The 18,643-nt window shown below is 38.9% G+C and overlaps 3 protein-coding genes and 1 non-coding gene across 4 annotated transcripts; all 4 read left to right on the forward strand.

Annotated features, from left to right (window-relative positions):
* The first annotated feature begins 2,974 nt into the window (after positions 1 to 2,974).
* LOC112462705 lies at positions 2,975 to 3,869 on the forward strand. The gene is made up of 2 exons (XM_025028622.1): positions 2,975 to 3,698; positions 3,794 to 3,869. The coding sequence occupies exon 1, from the start codon at positions 3,067 to 3,069 to the stop codon at positions 3,682 to 3,684; it is 618 nt and encodes a 205-aa protein (XP_024884390.1). The 5' UTR covers positions 2,975 to 3,066; the 3' UTR covers positions 3,685 to 3,698; positions 3,794 to 3,869.
* Positions 3,870 to 7,180: 3,311 nt separating this feature from the next.
* On the forward strand, positions 7,181 to 7,651 carry LOC112462706. Its single transcript, XM_025028623.1, has one exon. It carries the CDS (start codon positions 7,181 to 7,183, stop codon positions 7,649 to 7,651), a length of 471 nt encoding a protein of 156 aa, XP_024884391.1.
* A 1,838-nt stretch (positions 7,652 to 9,489) lies between these two features.
* On the forward strand, positions 9,490 to 10,215 carry LOC112462707. Its single transcript, XM_025028625.1, has one exon. It carries the CDS (start codon positions 9,490 to 9,492, stop codon positions 10,213 to 10,215), a length of 726 nt encoding a protein of 241 aa, XP_024884393.1.
* A 7,597-nt stretch (positions 10,216 to 17,812) lies between these two features.
* On the forward strand, positions 17,813 to 17,913 carry LOC112462708. Its single transcript, XR_003041689.1, has one exon. It is a non-coding gene; the product is annotated as a U6 spliceosomal RNA (small nuclear RNA).
* The last annotated feature ends 730 nt before the right edge of the window (positions 17,914 to 18,643 follow it).

The raw sequence follows: 18,643 nt of genomic DNA on the forward strand, positions 1-18,643 counted from the left end.
CACGTTCTCCAGATTTAACTTCACCAGATTTTTACTTGTGGGGTTATTTGAAAAATGTAGTGTACAAAGAAGTTCCGACAACTCGAAAAGATATGAAAAACAGAATAAAAAGAGCCTGCAATAATATTCCTCGGCAAGTTTTGTTGTCTACCATTACAATTTTTCAGAAACGGCTCCGTTTATGTTTACAACAGAATGGTAGTGTATTCGAAAATTTATTAAATGGATAAATTTAATAATGAGCGATTCTAAGCCTGATAGCCGTCGCACGCACACACGTACACACACACACACACACACACGCACACGCACACGCACACGCACACGCACACGCACACGCACCCGCACCCGCACCCGCACCCGCACCCGCACCCGCACCCGCACCCGCACACGCACACGCACACGCACACGCACACAGAGAGAGAGAGAGAGAGAAAGAGGGCGGTTTGGAGTCGCAAAATACGTACACTGCATGGGGGTGGAAGCTTTATACTTAAATTGTAAACTTTGGAACACTGTAACTCAGTGAAAAATGATCCTATTTCAAAAAATGAAAAACCGTTGTATTCGTCTCAATGCCAGCTACAACATTTAATAGAAAAAAAATCGACTGCCAATTGAAAAAATGGCCGCCATGCAGAAGTCTAAAAAGTGGCGCCACCTACAATTAATCTGATGTGGCCAACTTCTGCCTCTCTCGAAATCATAAAACTATTGTCTGAAACAATTTTTCCTATCTCTTTTACTTTAAGAAATATTCAGTTGAATCACTTAAAATGATACACCCTGTATGTAGAATATATAATATATATTCTCTACATGTTTGGAGTGCAAAATATATCTAATAAAATGATTATTCAATATTAATATATTTATATTTGTCCCTTTCCTACGCAAAAACATGTATGTCTTTTGCACATACTAATTCTAGAAAAGGTTTTTAAATTAATTTCAAGCAAAAGCAAATAAAACAGTTTGTTTTCGCTTAGAATTAATTTAAAAACCTTTTCTGGAATTAGTATGTATAAAAGGCAAATTATAAATTAATTAATATATACAATAAGATGTAAGAGAATGGTTACACTGCAGTTATATTACAATAATGCTTTAAATTATATTACTGCTGTATAAATGTTATATAACATCGCTTTATTTATATTATGTAACTGCAATAATCCATGTATGCGAAATTACAACTAACGTCTGCATAACTGTGACGATCGTGTTATATTGCGTGTTACATTTCGTTATATACTGGCAATATAATCGTTATATATCTGTGTTTGCTGGGATAGGAGAAGTGGAGAATATTTCTGTCTCAGATGCCCTAAAACATGAAAACTGGCGTAATGCTATGTCTGAAAAACTCAGCTCTCTGATCAAAATAAAAACATGGGACTTAGTAAAACCCTCTAAGCAGGTGCAACCTTTATCCTGTCGCTGGATCTTACGACGAAAACAGGATGGTCGTTTTAAAGCCAGATTTGTCGCCAGAGGTTTCGAACAGAAAGAGGGAATAGACTATTCCGGAACTTCTAGCCCTGTTGCTCATCATGTGTCTATTTGATTGATCTTCAGTCTCGCAGCCTCTAACAAGATGAAATTGATGACTTTTGACGTGAAGGTAGTCCTTTCACCTACGCACCTAGTCAAGTAACAGTCCGTCATGAGGTAATTGAAAACAAACATTGCAACATTCCAATAATTATAATAATATAAAATATGATTTTACACGCACGATTTAATCGTATTTAATTATTATTTACTAATTAAAAAAATATCACAATAGTAGTACTGTTGGACTCGATTTTTTTATCCAATTAACGTACTTTTGGCAACACCGCAGTAGCTAGTTTCTTGTAACCTACAAATTTGTTATCACGTCTCTTGTAACCTACAAATTTGTTATCACGTCTCCATTCCATGAGTAATGAAACGGTATAGTTATACTATTCATGTTGTACACGGGCGTAAGAAAGGATGCTTCGTTTCGAAATCCAAATATCGTTGGAGACAAAATGTGCTTGCGTCAAAAAAAAAAGCTGTCCTCCCAGCTGTCTCTGACGTGCGCGATAAATTTGAAATCTATGGTCGCCGTATTGTAGAACTGAAAACTCTTGCTCTCAATCTTTGGTGCACAGCTTGTGACATTCCTCTATCACTTCGTTACGTCGAAAGTGAGCAGAAATTTAGTCTGGCAAGCACACTTGATGTGAAATGTGTAAAGTGCGATAAAAAAGTACACAATCCATACAAATAAACACCTACCAAATGAGAGATTATACCATGTGAACTACAAAGCGGCAACAGGTATGTTGATTTATTATAAAATGCGTAAATGCATAGCGTTTTGTTCTTTGCTATATTTTGAAGCTTACGTCATTTAATTTCTTCCTTGTAATGCATTGCAGCAATGATAGACAGTGGCGTTGGAGAATCGCAACTGAACATAATACTTTCTGCTCTAGATATACCAACTTTTTCAACTTCCACACTAAAACGTTATGAGAGAATTGTCGGTCCAGCTATCGAAAGGGTAGCTCAAAATAGTTGTCGAAAAGCTATCAAGGTGGAAAAATCCCTAACAGTAGCTGCAAGCATTACTCCTGAGGCAGAGCTATCAAAGTGATTTTTTTCCACTCAATAAAAATAGAATTAAAGAAAAGTTCAATTTGTTATCAGATTACACATAGTCAGACATTGGGTTGTATTTTCAGCAATCCCGAACGATCTAATGATGAAGAAAACAGTATCACGATGGCAGAGGTGAATCAAGAGGAGAGCGTCAAGATAGTCGCATCATACGACGCAGGGTGGCAGAAGCGCGGAACTGGTCGAGCTTATAACAACCTCTCTGGTTTGAATTTATGTAACCACGAGACTTCAAATTCTTTATAGCTATTTCGTAATTTGCGTCGATATTTAGATCAAGGCAGTCTCATCGGGCATTGGTCGAAGCAAATCCTCGGGTACGCAGTTCGATGCAAGGCATGTGCATTGTGCGCACGGGGGCACTCCTCCGACAATCATGACTGTCGTAAAAACTATGAAGGTAGCGCAAAGTCTATGGAGCCTAACATGGCTGTGGAGTTGATCATTTATAACCAGCATCTGAAGGACGAAAACGTTTGCGTTAACGTATTGATTGGCGACGACGACTCATCAACTATTGCGGCAGTGCGGCGCGAATCTACCACACAAATAGATAAGTGGTCTGATCTAAACCACGCATCCAAGGCGATGATTAATTCGTTGTATGGTTTGAAGCTGCCAACTAAAATCATCGAGTATTTTTTACGATGCTTTACTTGCGCGATAAAAAAGAATGAAGGCAATCCTGAAGCAGTAAAGTGTGCATTAAGAAACGTCGTGTCTCACGCTTTTGGTAATCATGAGCGTTGTGGCGAGTGGTGTCGCTATTCTAGCATAGGTGAAGAGTATCAGCCCAAAGGCCTTCCTCATGGAAAGCCCTTATCAGATCCACAGCTAAAATCTGCACTTACTTCTGTCTTCACGAGATTCGCAAATAATTCTGACAAATTGGCACCGTGCGGTTCTAGCCAAGGCAACGAATCCTTTAACAGTTCAGTTGCCAGCAAGGCTCCAAAATCAAAATACTACGCAGCATCAGAGTCCCTCAATTTTCGAGTAGCTGCATCAGTTTGCCAAAAAATATTGGAGTGACCTACATTGAACAGGTGATTACTTTAGTACACAACTTGCCTGTATCTAATCGATTTCTCATCCGTTCAGCCGATTTCCAACTCTAATCTTATTTACTGCTATATTCAAGGTTTATAAAGAGCTGAATCTGTCGCCGAGCAAAGCCACGGTAAAATTCCGCGAATCGAAAGAAAGTGTCAGAAAACAAAAAATCGAGAATTTACGGACCGTCGAAGCAAAACGAAGAAGACTGTTTCATAAGAAAAATCGATCAAGTAAAATGGGATCCGTATAGCGTCGCGAAGTAATTACGTACAATACCGACAACAGATTGAACAGTGTGTCTGGATTCATTGATGAGAATCCTTACCAAGGTATCTTCTGCACTTACTCTTATAGACGCTGGTTGTCATGAACGGTCATCCCCAATATAAATGCGAAAAATATTTACTTTCAGCTGATACTTCCGACCACCAAGGTGCGAGGATAGTGATTTTTGACTTGGAAACAACCGGACTGTCGAAGTCCGCAGAAATATGCCAGGTCTGTCACTATTGTTGTGATAGCTAGGAGGCGAAATACTTGACTCAGGTTTTCCTACACTTTCAGATAGCAGCTGTGCACGAGAAGGAAATATTTAATGTATATATCGTTCCAGCGGGAGACATGTCTTCCAGGGCCGCAGAAGTCACTGGGCTTCAAGTCCATGGGGGTGAAATGTTTTTGAATAACCAACAAGTTGACACAACGCCACCTTAAATGGCATTCAAAAACTTCATTGCTTATTTACGGAGTATCGGGATAAGTATAATTCTCACAGCTCACAACGGATTTAGGTGAATTTCAGAGAATTAATTTTATTCATGCACTAACAGTAAAACGCTATTTTTTAAATAGAATTTTAGGTCAAGGAAACGTGTATATCGCACATTATTAAAGTCAAAATGCGTCTGATAATGGTCGAATATTTCATCGGTTATCATATGATTTGTATTAGATTCGATGCACCGTTGATATTGCGACACATGAAGAAGTTCGGACTTCTTGAAGAATTTCAGTTTGTCGTAATGGGTTTCGCAGATACGTTGCATCTCTTTCGCAATTTACTTCAGAATCGGAAGAAAGAAAAGAAAAGTTATACCCAAACAGCCCTCGCAGAAGATTTCTTGGGGTCTGAGTCCATAGCAGGAGCTCATAATGCTGTTACCGACGTCTCAATTCTAAAAAGATTAGTTTGCAGTAGCAAAATTACCGACGATATGATAAGGGAAATGATAAAAACGACCGGTGAAATCTTGCGTGCAGAGAATAATGCTGTCGTCCATGCACACAACAAAGTCACTCTCGAAAGTTTGAAAGACATCTCGGCTGGCATGAAAACCAAAATGGCAAAAGCCGGCATCACATTGGAAATACTTGAAAAGACATTCGCGGATTTTGGACCGGAGGAGATTTGAATGTTGCTTTGCGAAGATGTTAGAGGCCAAGCCTCAAGTAACGAAAAAAAATCAAGTACTTATAGCGATTGTGCAACAGCTCGAACAGAGCTCAAACTTCAAACATTAATTAAAGTTAAAGTGTATAATTTATCATAATATAAGTTTGAATAAATATTGTATGTATAACAATTTAACAATATTTGAGTATTTTTTATTCATATGCTCGGTATACGTGTGCTGCATTATTCATTACTCCACTGAATTCTATCTTTCTTTGAGTCTCAAATTTTTCACTCCATGTATGGCAAAGAGAGAAAATAATATATATAGGTAGAAAAAATAGAAGTTACCACAGATAAAATAAAACAAATAAAAAAGAAAAGAGTTTGCAAAACAATCCTTTTTACAATTTTCGCAGAATTTCGGACTAACATGTATCTGAAAAACAGTTAATTACTTACATAATGCAATATCACTATTTAATATAATTTTTTATTACATTTTACATGCCATAAAAATATTTATTTGTTATTAAGGGGCGCATTTTTTTCTTTCGCCTTGAGCGCCGAAATGTCTAGTCCCGGGTCTAACATACAGCGTTGCCAAATTTACATCGCCACCATGACGGTACGAGTAAAGCAATATGCGATTCGATCCACTACTTATTTAACCTCATATATCAGAGCAAAACTTGTGCTAAGCCCTTATTTTCAAGGTACGTACGAAATCCGAAAACTTCAGGGAATATTTTAAGACATTAATAATGTATTCATCTAATCGCTAAGTACATGTATTATTCGTTGAAAATCTCGGCCGTGGCGATTTGCATCATTCTATCTTTCTCGTTCATTAGATGTAAACAAGGATAGAATAACAATATCACGCTCCACGAACGCACATTTAGAATGAATTATTTCTTGTAAAGTTGTGCTAACCTCACCTGATTTTTGCGTACAACCTTATTACTGTATATTTAACATATATTAAATTTATATATTTATCTAATACTTATTCTCATGAAAGAACTACCTTAAGACGGCATTCCTATATGGAAATCTAAAAGAAGATATTTTTATGCATCAACCGAAAGGCTTTAATGATGGTATTGGTCGTATCTGTAAGCTAAAGAAAAGTCTTTACAGCCTGAAGCAAGCTTCAAAAAACTGGAACAATAAATTTTCCGAGTTTCTGCAGTCACTTGGATTTGATAACATAGATGATGATCCCTGTGTTTACTACAACGAAGACAGAAACAGAAGCATAATACTCGCCGTATTCGTCAATGATGGACTTGTTGCTGCAACATACGAGGATGACATGATTGAAGTCTTAAATAAACTAAAGCGAAAGTTTGAAATCACTTTTGACATTGCACGAGATGACAAACTATCATACCTTAGCATGCAAATACAGAACAGTCCAAATGGAATTTTTGTTAGTCAGTCAAAATACACGGAGAAAATCCTTCAGCGTTTCAAATTCGATTTGTTAAATCCCGCATCCACTCCAATGGAACCTGGAATAGTGAGCTGAAGAAAATCGTGTAAATGACAAACCGCTTGAAAAGTCTGAACCCTATCGTGAAACCATAGGAAGTCTATTATATCTAACCACTATATCTCGACCTGACATCAGTTTTGCCGTTAACTGTCTAAGTCGATTTTGCAGTAAACCGATGATAAGTCACTGGAAGATGATTAAACGAATTTTTCAATATCTAAAGGAGACTGTTTGGGGGGCAAATGGCTAAGGGGTGCTCAGTGGCTGCGCATATTGTCGAGAGATCCGTAGCAATAAATCACTGAAAGTGCACACATCCCTATCAAGCCCTACTTCTACCTCCGAGCGGTGCTCCCCGGGTAACGCTAACAGGAGAGGGCGAAGGGCGAGCTGCCGGCGCCCTAAAACCAGTACAACTCGGCTAAGGTATGGTAACCCCAACAGAAGAGTCCCTGGCCCCCCAGGTTGGGGGTTGGGCGCTAGGCTAACAACCTGCCCCGTAAAACCAACTTGTTAAGAAACCAGAAACTGGGCTTCGAATGGAACGGTCACAACGGCGACGACTCGGGCTACGTAATATGGAATTGGAAATGGGAACGTGGAATGTAAGGACCTTGTATGAGACAGCAGCGGCTAAAAGCCTGGTAGAGGAGATCACAAAATGTGGAATCCAGATCCTAGCAATCCAAGAAACAAGATGGAAAGGAAACAGCACTATGAGAATAGGAGATTATGATTTTTTCCACAGTGGAGGCCAGAAACACTTCCTCGGAGTGGGTTTTGTGGTACACAAGGACCTGCGAGACAATATAATGGAGTTTCGACCGGTCAGTGACAGAGTATGTACTATCAGAATAAAAACCAAATTCTTTAATCTTAGTCTGATCAATGTGCACGCGGAAACTAAGGAAAAGGAAGACTCCACCAAAGACTCATTCTATATAGTATTCTATATTCTATATAGTATACTGGAACAAGTATATGATACAACACCATCTAATGACATTAAAATGATGCTGGGAGACTTGAATCCTAAAATCGGAAGATAAACAATATACCGCCCGATCATAGGGAAGGAGAGCCTACACGCAGAGTCAAATAATAACGGCCTCCGGGTGATAGATTTTGCGACTAGCAGGAATATGGTAGTCAGTTCAACATACTTCCCTAGGAAAAACATACATAAAAGAACATGGAACTCGCCGGACGGCTCAATGTGCAACCAGATTGACCACGTACTAATAGAGAAAAGAGGAGCATCCAGCGTACTCCAAGTAAGAACGCACAGAAAGGCAAATGTGGAGTCGGACCATTTCCTGGTAGGAGTTAAGTTCCGGTGCCGTATGTCGAGTAGGCAAACAAAAGCACACACTAGATGCCAAAAGTTCAATGTGGATAGATTGAAGAAAGAAGGAACAAATGGAATCTACCAGTCAAGACTGGAGGAAAGACTGGGGGAAAGGCTAACAGGAGCTATGCAGGACGAACTGTCGTTGGAGGACAGCTGGGAAACTCTGAAAAGTATAATAAAACAGACCGCGGAAGAAACGATTGGATACCGGAACATGAGAAAGAGAAACGATTGGTACGACGAAGAATGCAGAGAGGCTATAGAAAGAAGGAATGACCTCAGAACACAATAGCTGTCCCGACCCACGAGACAGAGAGAAAAGGATTATAAAACAGCAAAAAGTGAAGCGAAAAAGATCTGCAGAAAGAAAAGGCGTGAATCCACCAATGACCGAGTACTGCAAATGCAAAAGAATTTCCATGAACAAAACCCAAGGGGAGCCTTTCGGGAGCTGAACTTCTTCCGAAGAGGATTTAAACCGGCCCCCAACATATGCAGAGACTCAAGAGGAACAGTGGTGGTGGGAAGGGAACCAGTGGCCAAAAGATGGAAAGAGTTCTTCCAACAACTACTGAATAAGGACTCGACCCAGAACAGGGAACACCAGTCGGACCCCCGCATGTGGAATAACAACTCAGTGGCATAGCTGGAGGATAACCCACCTACCTTAGAAGAGATATCTAAAGTAATAAGATTCTTAAAAAATAACAAAGCACCCGGAAAAGACAATCTACCAGCCGAACTTTTCAAGCACGGTGGACTGCCAGCCCTGAGGGCCATACACAAGATAATCCAGAAAGCTTGGGACGAGGAAGCCATCCCCAAAGAGTGGGAGGAAGGGATAATCTGCCCTATCCATAAGAAGGGGGACAACTTAGACTGTAAAAATTATCGGGGAATCTCTCTGCTAAATACTGCATATAAGATTCTTACTTCAATCATCAAAAACCGTCCGGAACCATACGCAGAACGGGCCCTGGGAGAATATCAAGCAGGTTTCCGAAACAACAGATCAACAATAGATCAACTTCACACAGTAAGACAAACCCTGAAGAAGTGCTGGGAGTACAACATCGACGTATACCAAGTCTTTGTTGATTTCAGACAAGCCTATAATAGCATAGACAGAGAAAAACTATACACCACGATGCTGGACCTAGGAATTCCACCAAAGCTAGTCAGGCTAACAAAAGTAACCATGAATTCATCACGTTGCGCTGTCAGAATTCAGGGAAAACTGGGGACGGAATTTGCCTTTGACAGAGGACTGAAACAAGGAGACGGGCTGGCTCCCATGCTTTTCAATCTGGCATTAGAAGGAGTTGTGCGGAAAATGGAGGTAGACATCAACGGTGAGCTTTGCTACAGATCCAAGCAGTTGGCGGCCTACGCGGACGATATAGATTGCCTCGTAAGATCCGTGTCGGAACTTCATGAAACCTTCAGAAGATTGGAGGAGGCAGCAAGAAGAATTGGGCTACAGGTGAATGAGGACAAGACCAAGATGATGATTATGGTATTTATTATGGTATGATTATGTCAAGAAAGGGAGGCGGGTCAAGGCATAGAGGCAACTTTGGAAGCTATACATTTGAAAATGTAGAGGAGTTCAAATACCTAGGCTCAATAATCACCTCAGACAATAACGAAGCCAGAGAGGTCCAGGCAAGAGTCAAGGCGGCAAACAGGGCGTACTTCTCCTTAATTCCAATAATGAAATTGAGAGACGTACGCAGAGATACAAAAATCCTGCTCTACAAGACGCTAATACGTAGTGTGGCTACGTATGGTTGCGAAACCTGGGCGGTCACGCAGAGGAGTGCAAGCGTTTTGGATGCCTTCGAAAGGAAAGTCCTGAGAAGAATCTACGGCCCGACACAGGAGGATGGCATGTGGAGAATCAGATATAACCACGAGCTGTACTGGTTATATGGGGCACCCAAACTATCCACATATATAGGCCTCATGAGGCTCAGATGGGCCGGGCATGTGCAACGACTGGATGCGGGGAGGATGCCGAGGAGAGTGCTGGAGACGAGATTTTTGGGAGGACGCCCGAGGGGAAGGCCGAGGAACAGATGGGAGGACGGTGTGACCGCGGATGCGAAGGCACTGCTGCAAGTGAACAACTGGAAGAGAGGCCGCGGATCGGGACGTCTGGAGGTCCAAAATTCGGGAGGCCATGGCCCGCCCTGGGCTGTAGTACCATCGAAGAAGAAAGGAGACTGTTCACAATGGAATATTTTTCAATGGGGATACTAAACTCGTTGCATATACAGATTCCGACTATGGAGAAAATACACTCACAGGACACTCAACCAGTAGAGTTCTTATAATTCGAGGCGGCCCTGTTATCTGGTATGCTCAAAAACAACGTCTTGTAGCCACATCAACTGCCGAAGCTGAATATCGAGCTGCCGTATCATCAATTGATGACATTTGCTGGATACGACGTATCGGAAGTGAACTTGCATTTCTATAGATAAACCAACAACATTATGTGTAGACAATAAATCTGCTATCCACATGTTACAAAATACACATGAAGGAAAAATAACGAAAGGCAAGAAACAAATCGATATTCCGAGAAAATTCATTCAGGAACACATTGGAAAGACAGTAGAACTAAAATATGTCAAAAGTTCCGATCAACTTGTTGATATACTGACAAAACCACTGTCTCGCAGAATTTTGGAACAGCTGCGAAGTAAAATAATTAAGGAGGAGTGTGTTGAGTTGTAATTGTTTTACTGGTGATCAGACTTATGACCAATTACAGTTCGAATTTATCTAGACGACTTTCATAGTTATATTTATTTCATGCTCTCTACATTACTGCGAGCCGTGCGAGCCGCGTGCAAAACGTGCGCAAAAAAGAGTTGTAAGCGACTGTAAAAAGCATTGTAAGCTACTGCAAATGAAAGTAAAGCAGGATTCAATTATATAATTTCGAATAAAAGGTATGATGTAGGCAGTGCAATACGGAATGTATATTATTTTTTTTGTTAAAGCGTTTATATATGATCTGTAATATTTGTATCAACATTATTGTACATTACGTTACAGGCACCTTTTATTCTGCCAAATTCAATACTTAAATACATATTCTCGACATCACAATAAATTTAGTCTTTGAAATCCATACAATTAGTAACATATCCCACCAACCACCGCCCATCACTCCTTTCCCTTCTTTCCCTAGAAAACTGTTTTCACCCTTTTTCATACCTAAACAGGCCACAGGGAGATGTTGATCAATCCCGGACCTGTATCAAAATCCGAATCATGATAAACTGAGTATGAATTAAGTTTTAAGTAAAATTAAATTTTTAACCCTCTCTTTAAAAAAAAAGGTAAAGGGTAAGGGGTTGGTATTAACCTCTGTGGAACCGGTAGCATCCTCGCGAGGGTGCTCTAGATTTCTTCTTAAATCCTGCACTTGTGGTAAGCCAGTGCATGTTTCAAGAAAGACATGTTACATTTTTATTGCAACAAAAGGATAAAATATAATATTATAAAAATTAGAAATTAAAAATATAACAAAGTAAAAGTTACTGTTATTCCTAGAAAGTAATAATGAAATATCTATTAACAACGTATAGATTTTCATTTTCTTATAATACTGCATTGTGTTTTTAAAGATATTATCATTAAATAAATAAAAACTACATAAAAAATATAAGTAATATTATTAATCTTCTGAGTGGCCATATATTTCCACTTCTTTTGGAGTGGCAATCAGGGTCATTGTCTTCCATGTATCTTCCTTGTATTTTCTCCTCTTAATTGCTAGAAAAAAATCTCCAAAAATTATCGAAAATTTATTTATCTTTCTACTTGAAAACATAGTTGTTTTGTCAACAATAAATTGTTAAGTATTTTATTTTATTTATTTTATTTCGAATCTGGCTGCTTCCGAAAAATAAACGCTTCTTAGAATGACCCGGTCACCAATGTCTCTGCCCCGATAGGAAAATTGCGCTAATATTGTACAATAATTGCATCACTCAATTGAGAGGAATTTCACAATTATTGCGCGAAGATGGTTCCTCATAACGTAGCGTTCTTGCCGACATGAAGTTTTTGAATAATATTTGCACAAAAATTGAGCAAGTCAATTTTAAGTTTTTGCACGCATATTTCAATATTTAGAAGCAAAATCACTCCAGTATACTTCAGCAAACACCGATATATAACAGTTACATACATATATACCACAGTTCATCATATTTTACATATGAGAAAGAACGCTACATTATCGGCGATTCAGTAAACACAGAATAAAACTTAAATCTATTTCTTAATTATTTCGCAATTTTTTTCAAAAATTTTGCAAATATTTTGCTAAGATAATTCCTCATAACACTGCTGTCTTGCTGAAATACTATTTACAAATAAATTATGCAAATATTTATCAATATTTGCACAAAAGTCTAAATTTCTACTATATTGTTACATTGAGACATAATGGCAGCATTTCCAATTTTATCCGAATTTCGTCAAATAGTGTTACAAATTTTTTTTTGTCGGGGTGGTTGCCACTCGGAGAGTTTTTACAGAATAAATTAACTAAAGAGTACTTATGATAGACAGACTTTATTATTCTTTATAGAGTTATACAAGAATTGCTATTTAATAGACATACTAACCTAATCTAATTATGCACATTCAGTGAACTATATACTATACTGGAATGTAAACTCCCATCTTGGTAACAAGAAGAAAAAGACGGATTGCTTTGGGTCCATTTGTGTCTCTGTTTAGCAAACTTTTAATTGGTCAATAGTATTCAATTGTTCTCAAAAAGTATAGCAACAGAAAAGGAAGGTCAGGCACAATTCTCCATCTCGCTCGTCTCAATTTCTTCTAGAGAAGAATTCATTGTGCACAACATATACATATTTTTTTTATGTCCTATCTATTCCAGCCAACCTCCGTTTCCTTATCTTTTTAACAGTTTGAATGACTTGATGCTTATCTTTACTTCCACTTCATCTTGATATCCCAAAACGTTATCCCCCTTTTTCCCTCTTAATCTCTCTTCTCTTCCTCTCTTTTTTCCTACAACAAAGCATACCAAAAATATATATTATTATTGTGTTCTTTACACTATATTTTGATAGTGTTGTATTTTGGTGTTTTGGGTGTATTTGTTTAATATTGATTTATTATATTATTGAATAGCATTTAGTATATCAATTTTTTTTTATTACTTTCCTGGAATATAAACACTGGTAATTATAAAGAAAGAGGGCAACCTCATATATGACCTCGACCATATCGTATTTCAATCATAGCTTTAAAATAGTTTGCCCAAATTTTCTCACGAGTAAAACGCTTTCTTATTCGTCTCGCCCACGGTCTTACATACAGGTCTCTCAACTCGTATGGTGGGGGATGGCTCGCTTAACGAAGCCAAAAGTTGTTCAGCTTGAGGCCGCTAGGATTGCTGCAATCGAAGGATGTTCTGTGCGAGTGACAGAGACAATAGTAGCGCATACGCATTATACCGTAATCTAAAGAATCCACAACTTCTACACTATATGTGTATATAGTAAATATATATATATATACAAGGCCCAGCAAACGAAAAAAGATTGAAAAAAATTAAAACGGGATTGCCAGGAATTCAATTAAGGACTTTCCGAATTCCATTCTGTCCAAAAAAGGGATTGAAATAGTTTCAATATCATGGAATTCCTTATTTTGGAAAAAATTTGTCTTTTTTGAATCCCATCCAATTCCGACACAAAAATATTATACCACTGAATGCCAGGTTAGGGATTGGAAAGTTTCGTGATAAATTCCATTGAATACCATTGATTCCGTTAACGAAATGAATACCATTGAATACCAAACTAGGAATTAAAAATTTCTGTATTGAATTCCATTGAATTCCGTCTATTCTGACAATAAAATAAATACCATTGAATGCCAGGATAAGGATTGAAAAGTGTCCGTGTTGAACTCTGTGGCGGTACGCGCCACCAATAGTACACGCCCGCGCGGTATCTGCATTACCGGCAGTTTGCGTCGACGCCGCTAGGCGTCGCATCGTCGGGGCATCTTCTCGAGTTCAAAGTTTCGTCTCGACCGCTATGTAAAGGGATCCCCTACGGGGCCTGACGGATCTTACAAATCTTATTTTCGGGCTAATTGCCCGTCGGCAGTAGTGCGTGTAATGCCCTTAGGCATACACAAAAGCTCACCGACAAACAACGGCGCTTAGTCGCCCAACGGAGGCGCGAGATGTTTCCTAAACCATCTAATGCCATGCAATTCCATAACCTTTACGGATTTCATAGGATTGGATGGAATTGAAATTTTTCTTTTTTGGATTCCATGGGATTGGACCATCTCATTTCGAATCCCATCTAATTTCATCTAATTCCGCCAAAAAAAGGGATTCAAAGGTATTAAAAAATTTTAATATCTTTTAATCCTTTTGCGTTTGCTGGGGGGCTACTCGCCACAAGTGCCCTCCTCGGCGCGCGGAGGTCGGGGGTCGGAACTCACGAGCCTTGACCCCCACCTACTCTCTGAGCAAGGCCGCGGGGGGGAGGAACCCGTCACCTCGGTGATGGCTACCTTCTCTCCTCCCCGCCCGAGGGGCGGGCGAACGGTCGGGGACCACCGTTCGCCCGCGGCTGCCACGGTAGCACCCCCGGAGGGGTGGCGGATGGAGATAATGTCACCCATCCGCCACAAGTTAGCTTAACTGTGGGGTTTTGCCAAAAGGGCAAGGCGTGACATGGCCCATGGTAGATATCTCAAGTTCCTGGGGCCTCCTCACAAAACGCCGTGAGGAACATCTGGGTGGGTTTTAGTGGGTTGGAGTCCCACATAAATGCCCTCCCCGCCCTGAGGGAGGGGGTATCCGTGCGGATTTCCCCCCCGTTAACAAAAAAAAGGTCAAGGTCATACATGAGGTTGACATTTTTCTGTATAATTACCAAAACACTTTGTGAGAGTAGGAAATCATTAAATATTTTGTTAAGAATTATCTTACTTGATTTATTTGTGATGACGAAATATTTGCCATAAATACAAGAAAACTATGATTGGTTTCATTTTTATCGATGGTCTGCAAATATTTTGTTCTTGTATTTAGAACTTCCTCAAGTTGCCTTTTATATTTTCTTGCTAATTCCAAAGCTCTAATTAAAAACATAAATGGATATTATACATTAGTTGCTTAATAAATATTAAAAAAGTAGAAAAGCATGAGTAAACAATACTTAGCATCTAATAAATGTATTCGATTTTTATTATACACAATACATTAAATATTTTATTTCTATAATAAACAAGGTATTTGATAATAAGCGTAACCCTTCTCAGTGGATAGATACAGTGAATAAAACTGAATAGAAAATTTTTTGCTGTTTTATGATTTTTGCAATAACAGACCGACAAAAAATTGTTGTTAAATAACTTTAATCAGAGTAGATGTTTCTTATAAATTTTCGGTCACAAAAACAATACCACTGTCCAAATTGCGGTAATTATGCATATTAAGACCCCACTTGCTGGTGGGGAGGCTCACGGAAGGTATGTTTGTGATTCCCGGGGCCTCCCCAAAAAGCGCCGTGAGGGACATTCGAGGGGGTTTTCAGTGGGTTAAAGTCCCACATAACCGTCTTCCTCACCCCGGGGAAGGGGGTATCCGTGTGGATTTCCCCCCGTTATAAAAAAAAACATGACCCTGAGTAAACTTGACTTTGGAAAAAGTGGCGGTCACGATCTGTTCAAAATTTACGAAGCATTAAAGTTTTTGCTTTACAAAATTAGTTGTATATCGCCGCAAATATTTACACAAATGATCGACTAACTTATCTTGTTTAATACCACCTCTACTTAAACGTGCTCGTAAAGCACGCCACGAACCCATGTGACAACTCGTTTCGCGTGGAAAGTATATGCGTGGAGGCTGTAGGTTCCGCTCCCCTGCGGGCGGCTCCACTATTATTAAACTAAACACATAGTGTGTCTTCAAAGTGCATGCGTTGGTGTTCCACTTCTTTAAAATTTTTATTTACTGCTTTAAAAGATTTTCCTTTGTTCGTACATGTACTATTTCCACATATATATTAGTCATTTACAAGATGACGTCGATCATCTGTGTGAATATTTGTGGCAATATACAACTAATTTTGCAAAGCAAAAACTTTAATGCTTCGTAACTTTTGAACGGATCGTGACCGTCACTTTTTTCAAGGTCAAGGTTACTCAGGGTCATGACCTTGACAACATATGTCAAGGTCAAGGTCAGTGGCGAGTGGGATCTTAATATGCATAATTACCCAAATTGCTCCATCATGTCAGGTTTTAAAGTTATTTTAAATGAATTTTAAGATGAAAAATCAGTGATTTATAGGGAAAAATGTATAATAAATCACTAACCGTCAATAAAATAATACAAATAATTGAAATGTTTTATTTATATATTAATTTCTTATTAACAAGGATAAAAAAATTGTCTCAAATAGCAATAATGTCTGTTAAGAATATAGTACGTAAAAATGGCATATTTTTCATGTTTGGTAAAATTAGTGAAAACCAATAGTCAGATTTCAATGTTATTAAGTACTTGCTTTGGCAGTAGGGGAGACCGGGGCAAAGTCGTCACCGGGGCGGAGTCGTCACTACAATTATCTCGAAATCTGCATGTTGTGTGAACTTGCCATTAATATTGTAAACGCTACTTATTGTGCCCATATGACCAACGGAGTTTAGTAAGATTATATGCCATGTTGTGATTAAGGCAAACGTGTTTTCGAAGGTTAAAAGTGAAATTTTTTGCGCGTCGAAAATTTTTAATATTTTAAATATTATTTTCTCTCCGAATCTCGAGATAAGTGATTCTAAAGAGTAATGCATGCTGAACACGAATCCAGTAAAGTTTTTTTATTTTCGTTGATTTCTAATATTTCATGAGCGATCAAACTTAAAATCTATGTCCGGGGCGTCACCAAGCCACCGGGGCGGAGTGCACGTCCAGTATGCGAGGGTCATGACGACTTTATCCCGGTGGTTTCACTCTATTTTTCGTTTCAAATGCGTCATTGTATTTCTCAATTGCAAGAAAATGGTACGCACGTACCATCCAAAACGACTCCCGTCGACAAGAAGCATCTCAGAAAGGCAGTTCTTGCGGTGAAAAAAGATAAAATTAAGACAAAATAAGACAAAATAAGACAAAATTAAGACGAAAGATAAAATTAAGACAAAAAGTAGCCGCAAAACAGTTTAGAGTCTCGAGAACTACGTTGAACAACTGGCTAAAGAAGAATAATGATGAAATAGCATATTTGGATGCCGTGGCCGTACGATATCATGGAGGCTTCGGGCGAAAATCAAAGTCAAAAAAGCAGCAGTGGTCGGATTCCGACGAGGACTTGGATAATATGTGCTGCATGTGCTCAGAGATAACAGAGAACAGAGCTGATGAAAAACAGTGCATTTCATGCGAGCGTAGGGTACATAAGTGCGTAGGGTGCGTGCGCTTTTCTTGTAATTATTTTCCGCCATCGTGTTTTTAATTAATGTTTCCATTTTTTTTATTAAAAAATAATTAATAAAATATATTCTATCATTTTTCATGATCGGAATTATGAATTTTCATTTAAAATCCAGTCCAAGAATGGAGTGACGATTCCGCCTCGGCAATTTTGACATTTTAATTTTTGCACCGTTGTCGTTTTTACTCTATACCGGTTGAACAAAGCGACGTAGACCAAAAATGCCCTTATAAATTTTGTAGGGATTCACTCTTTACAACGGTATACCACATTTTACTAAAATTATTTGTTTTGTTGTTAAAAATCGGCACCGAAAAAATAGTGACGACTTTGCCCCGGTCTCCCCTACATATATACTATAAAATTGGAACGATAGAGAAGATTAGTGTAACCTTTACACAAGGATGACACGCAAAATCGTGAAGCGTTTCACATTTTTGTGAGGGCAGTGTGGTCTAGTGGCATAAATGCCCTCGAAACCGCGAAGACTCAGGTTCGAATCCGTCTGGCCATTTTAATATTTTACCTTTTAGAAGAGAGACCTTAAGCCGTTCCAGTATTTATTTAGAATACGGGCCTGAACGCAAATATAGATAAAATTATGTTCAATCGGCGCGTTTTTGCACGAAATGAAAGAATCTGACTGATAAACGCGGCGGTCTGCCTCGCGAAGCGAGATATTAATCGTTAAAGTTGACGACTATTTGGGTTAGAAAATCTGATATATCGACGAAATGCAGCGATACGAGCATGCGCTTTGGCCACTTGCGCATGCGCTGTGGCTACAATCACGTAATTTTAAAAAAGTGAAGCGCGCCAATGTATCCTGTTACGTACTCGTAGCTGTCAGAATTGACCAAAATTATTTAACCCTTTCAGTCTCATAATTAAGGGAATAGCCAAATAACTACAAAACGCATTGAGTATATGGTTTTCGGGGTCACTGATTACGAATCTGAAATCAGATTTTTAAAATTCAAAATGGCGGATCCAATATGGCGGACGAATTTGTAAAAATCAACCGGATTCGCTTGAAACTTGTTACTCGGGAGTTTTCGGGGTCGCTGATTAGGAATCTGAAATCAGATTTTCAAAATTTAAAATGGCAAATCCAATATGGAGGACAAATTTTTAAAAATTAATGCGGTTGATTTTTAAAAATTCGTCCG

Source organism: Temnothorax curvispinosus, unplaced genomic scaffold (genome assembly GCF_003070985.1).
Source record: "Temnothorax curvispinosus isolate PA1 unplaced genomic scaffold, ASM307098v1 QBEX01012712.1, whole genome shotgun sequence".
Classification (NCBI taxonomy): domain Eukaryota; kingdom Metazoa; phylum Arthropoda; class Insecta; order Hymenoptera; family Formicidae; genus Temnothorax; species Temnothorax curvispinosus.

What these genes read in the sequence shown, in the direction of transcription:
- LOC112462705 (XM_025028622.1), top strand. Translation starts at nt 3,067, where the DNA reads ATGGAGCCTAACATGGCTGTGGAGTTGATCATTTATAACCAGCATCTG.
- LOC112462706 (XM_025028623.1), top strand. Translation starts at nt 7,181, where the DNA reads ATGGAATTGGAAATGGGAACGTGGAATGTAAGGACCTTGTATGAGACA.
- LOC112462707 (XM_025028625.1), top strand. Translation starts at nt 9,490, where the DNA reads ATGTCAAGAAAGGGAGGCGGGTCAAGGCATAGAGGCAACTTTGGAAGC.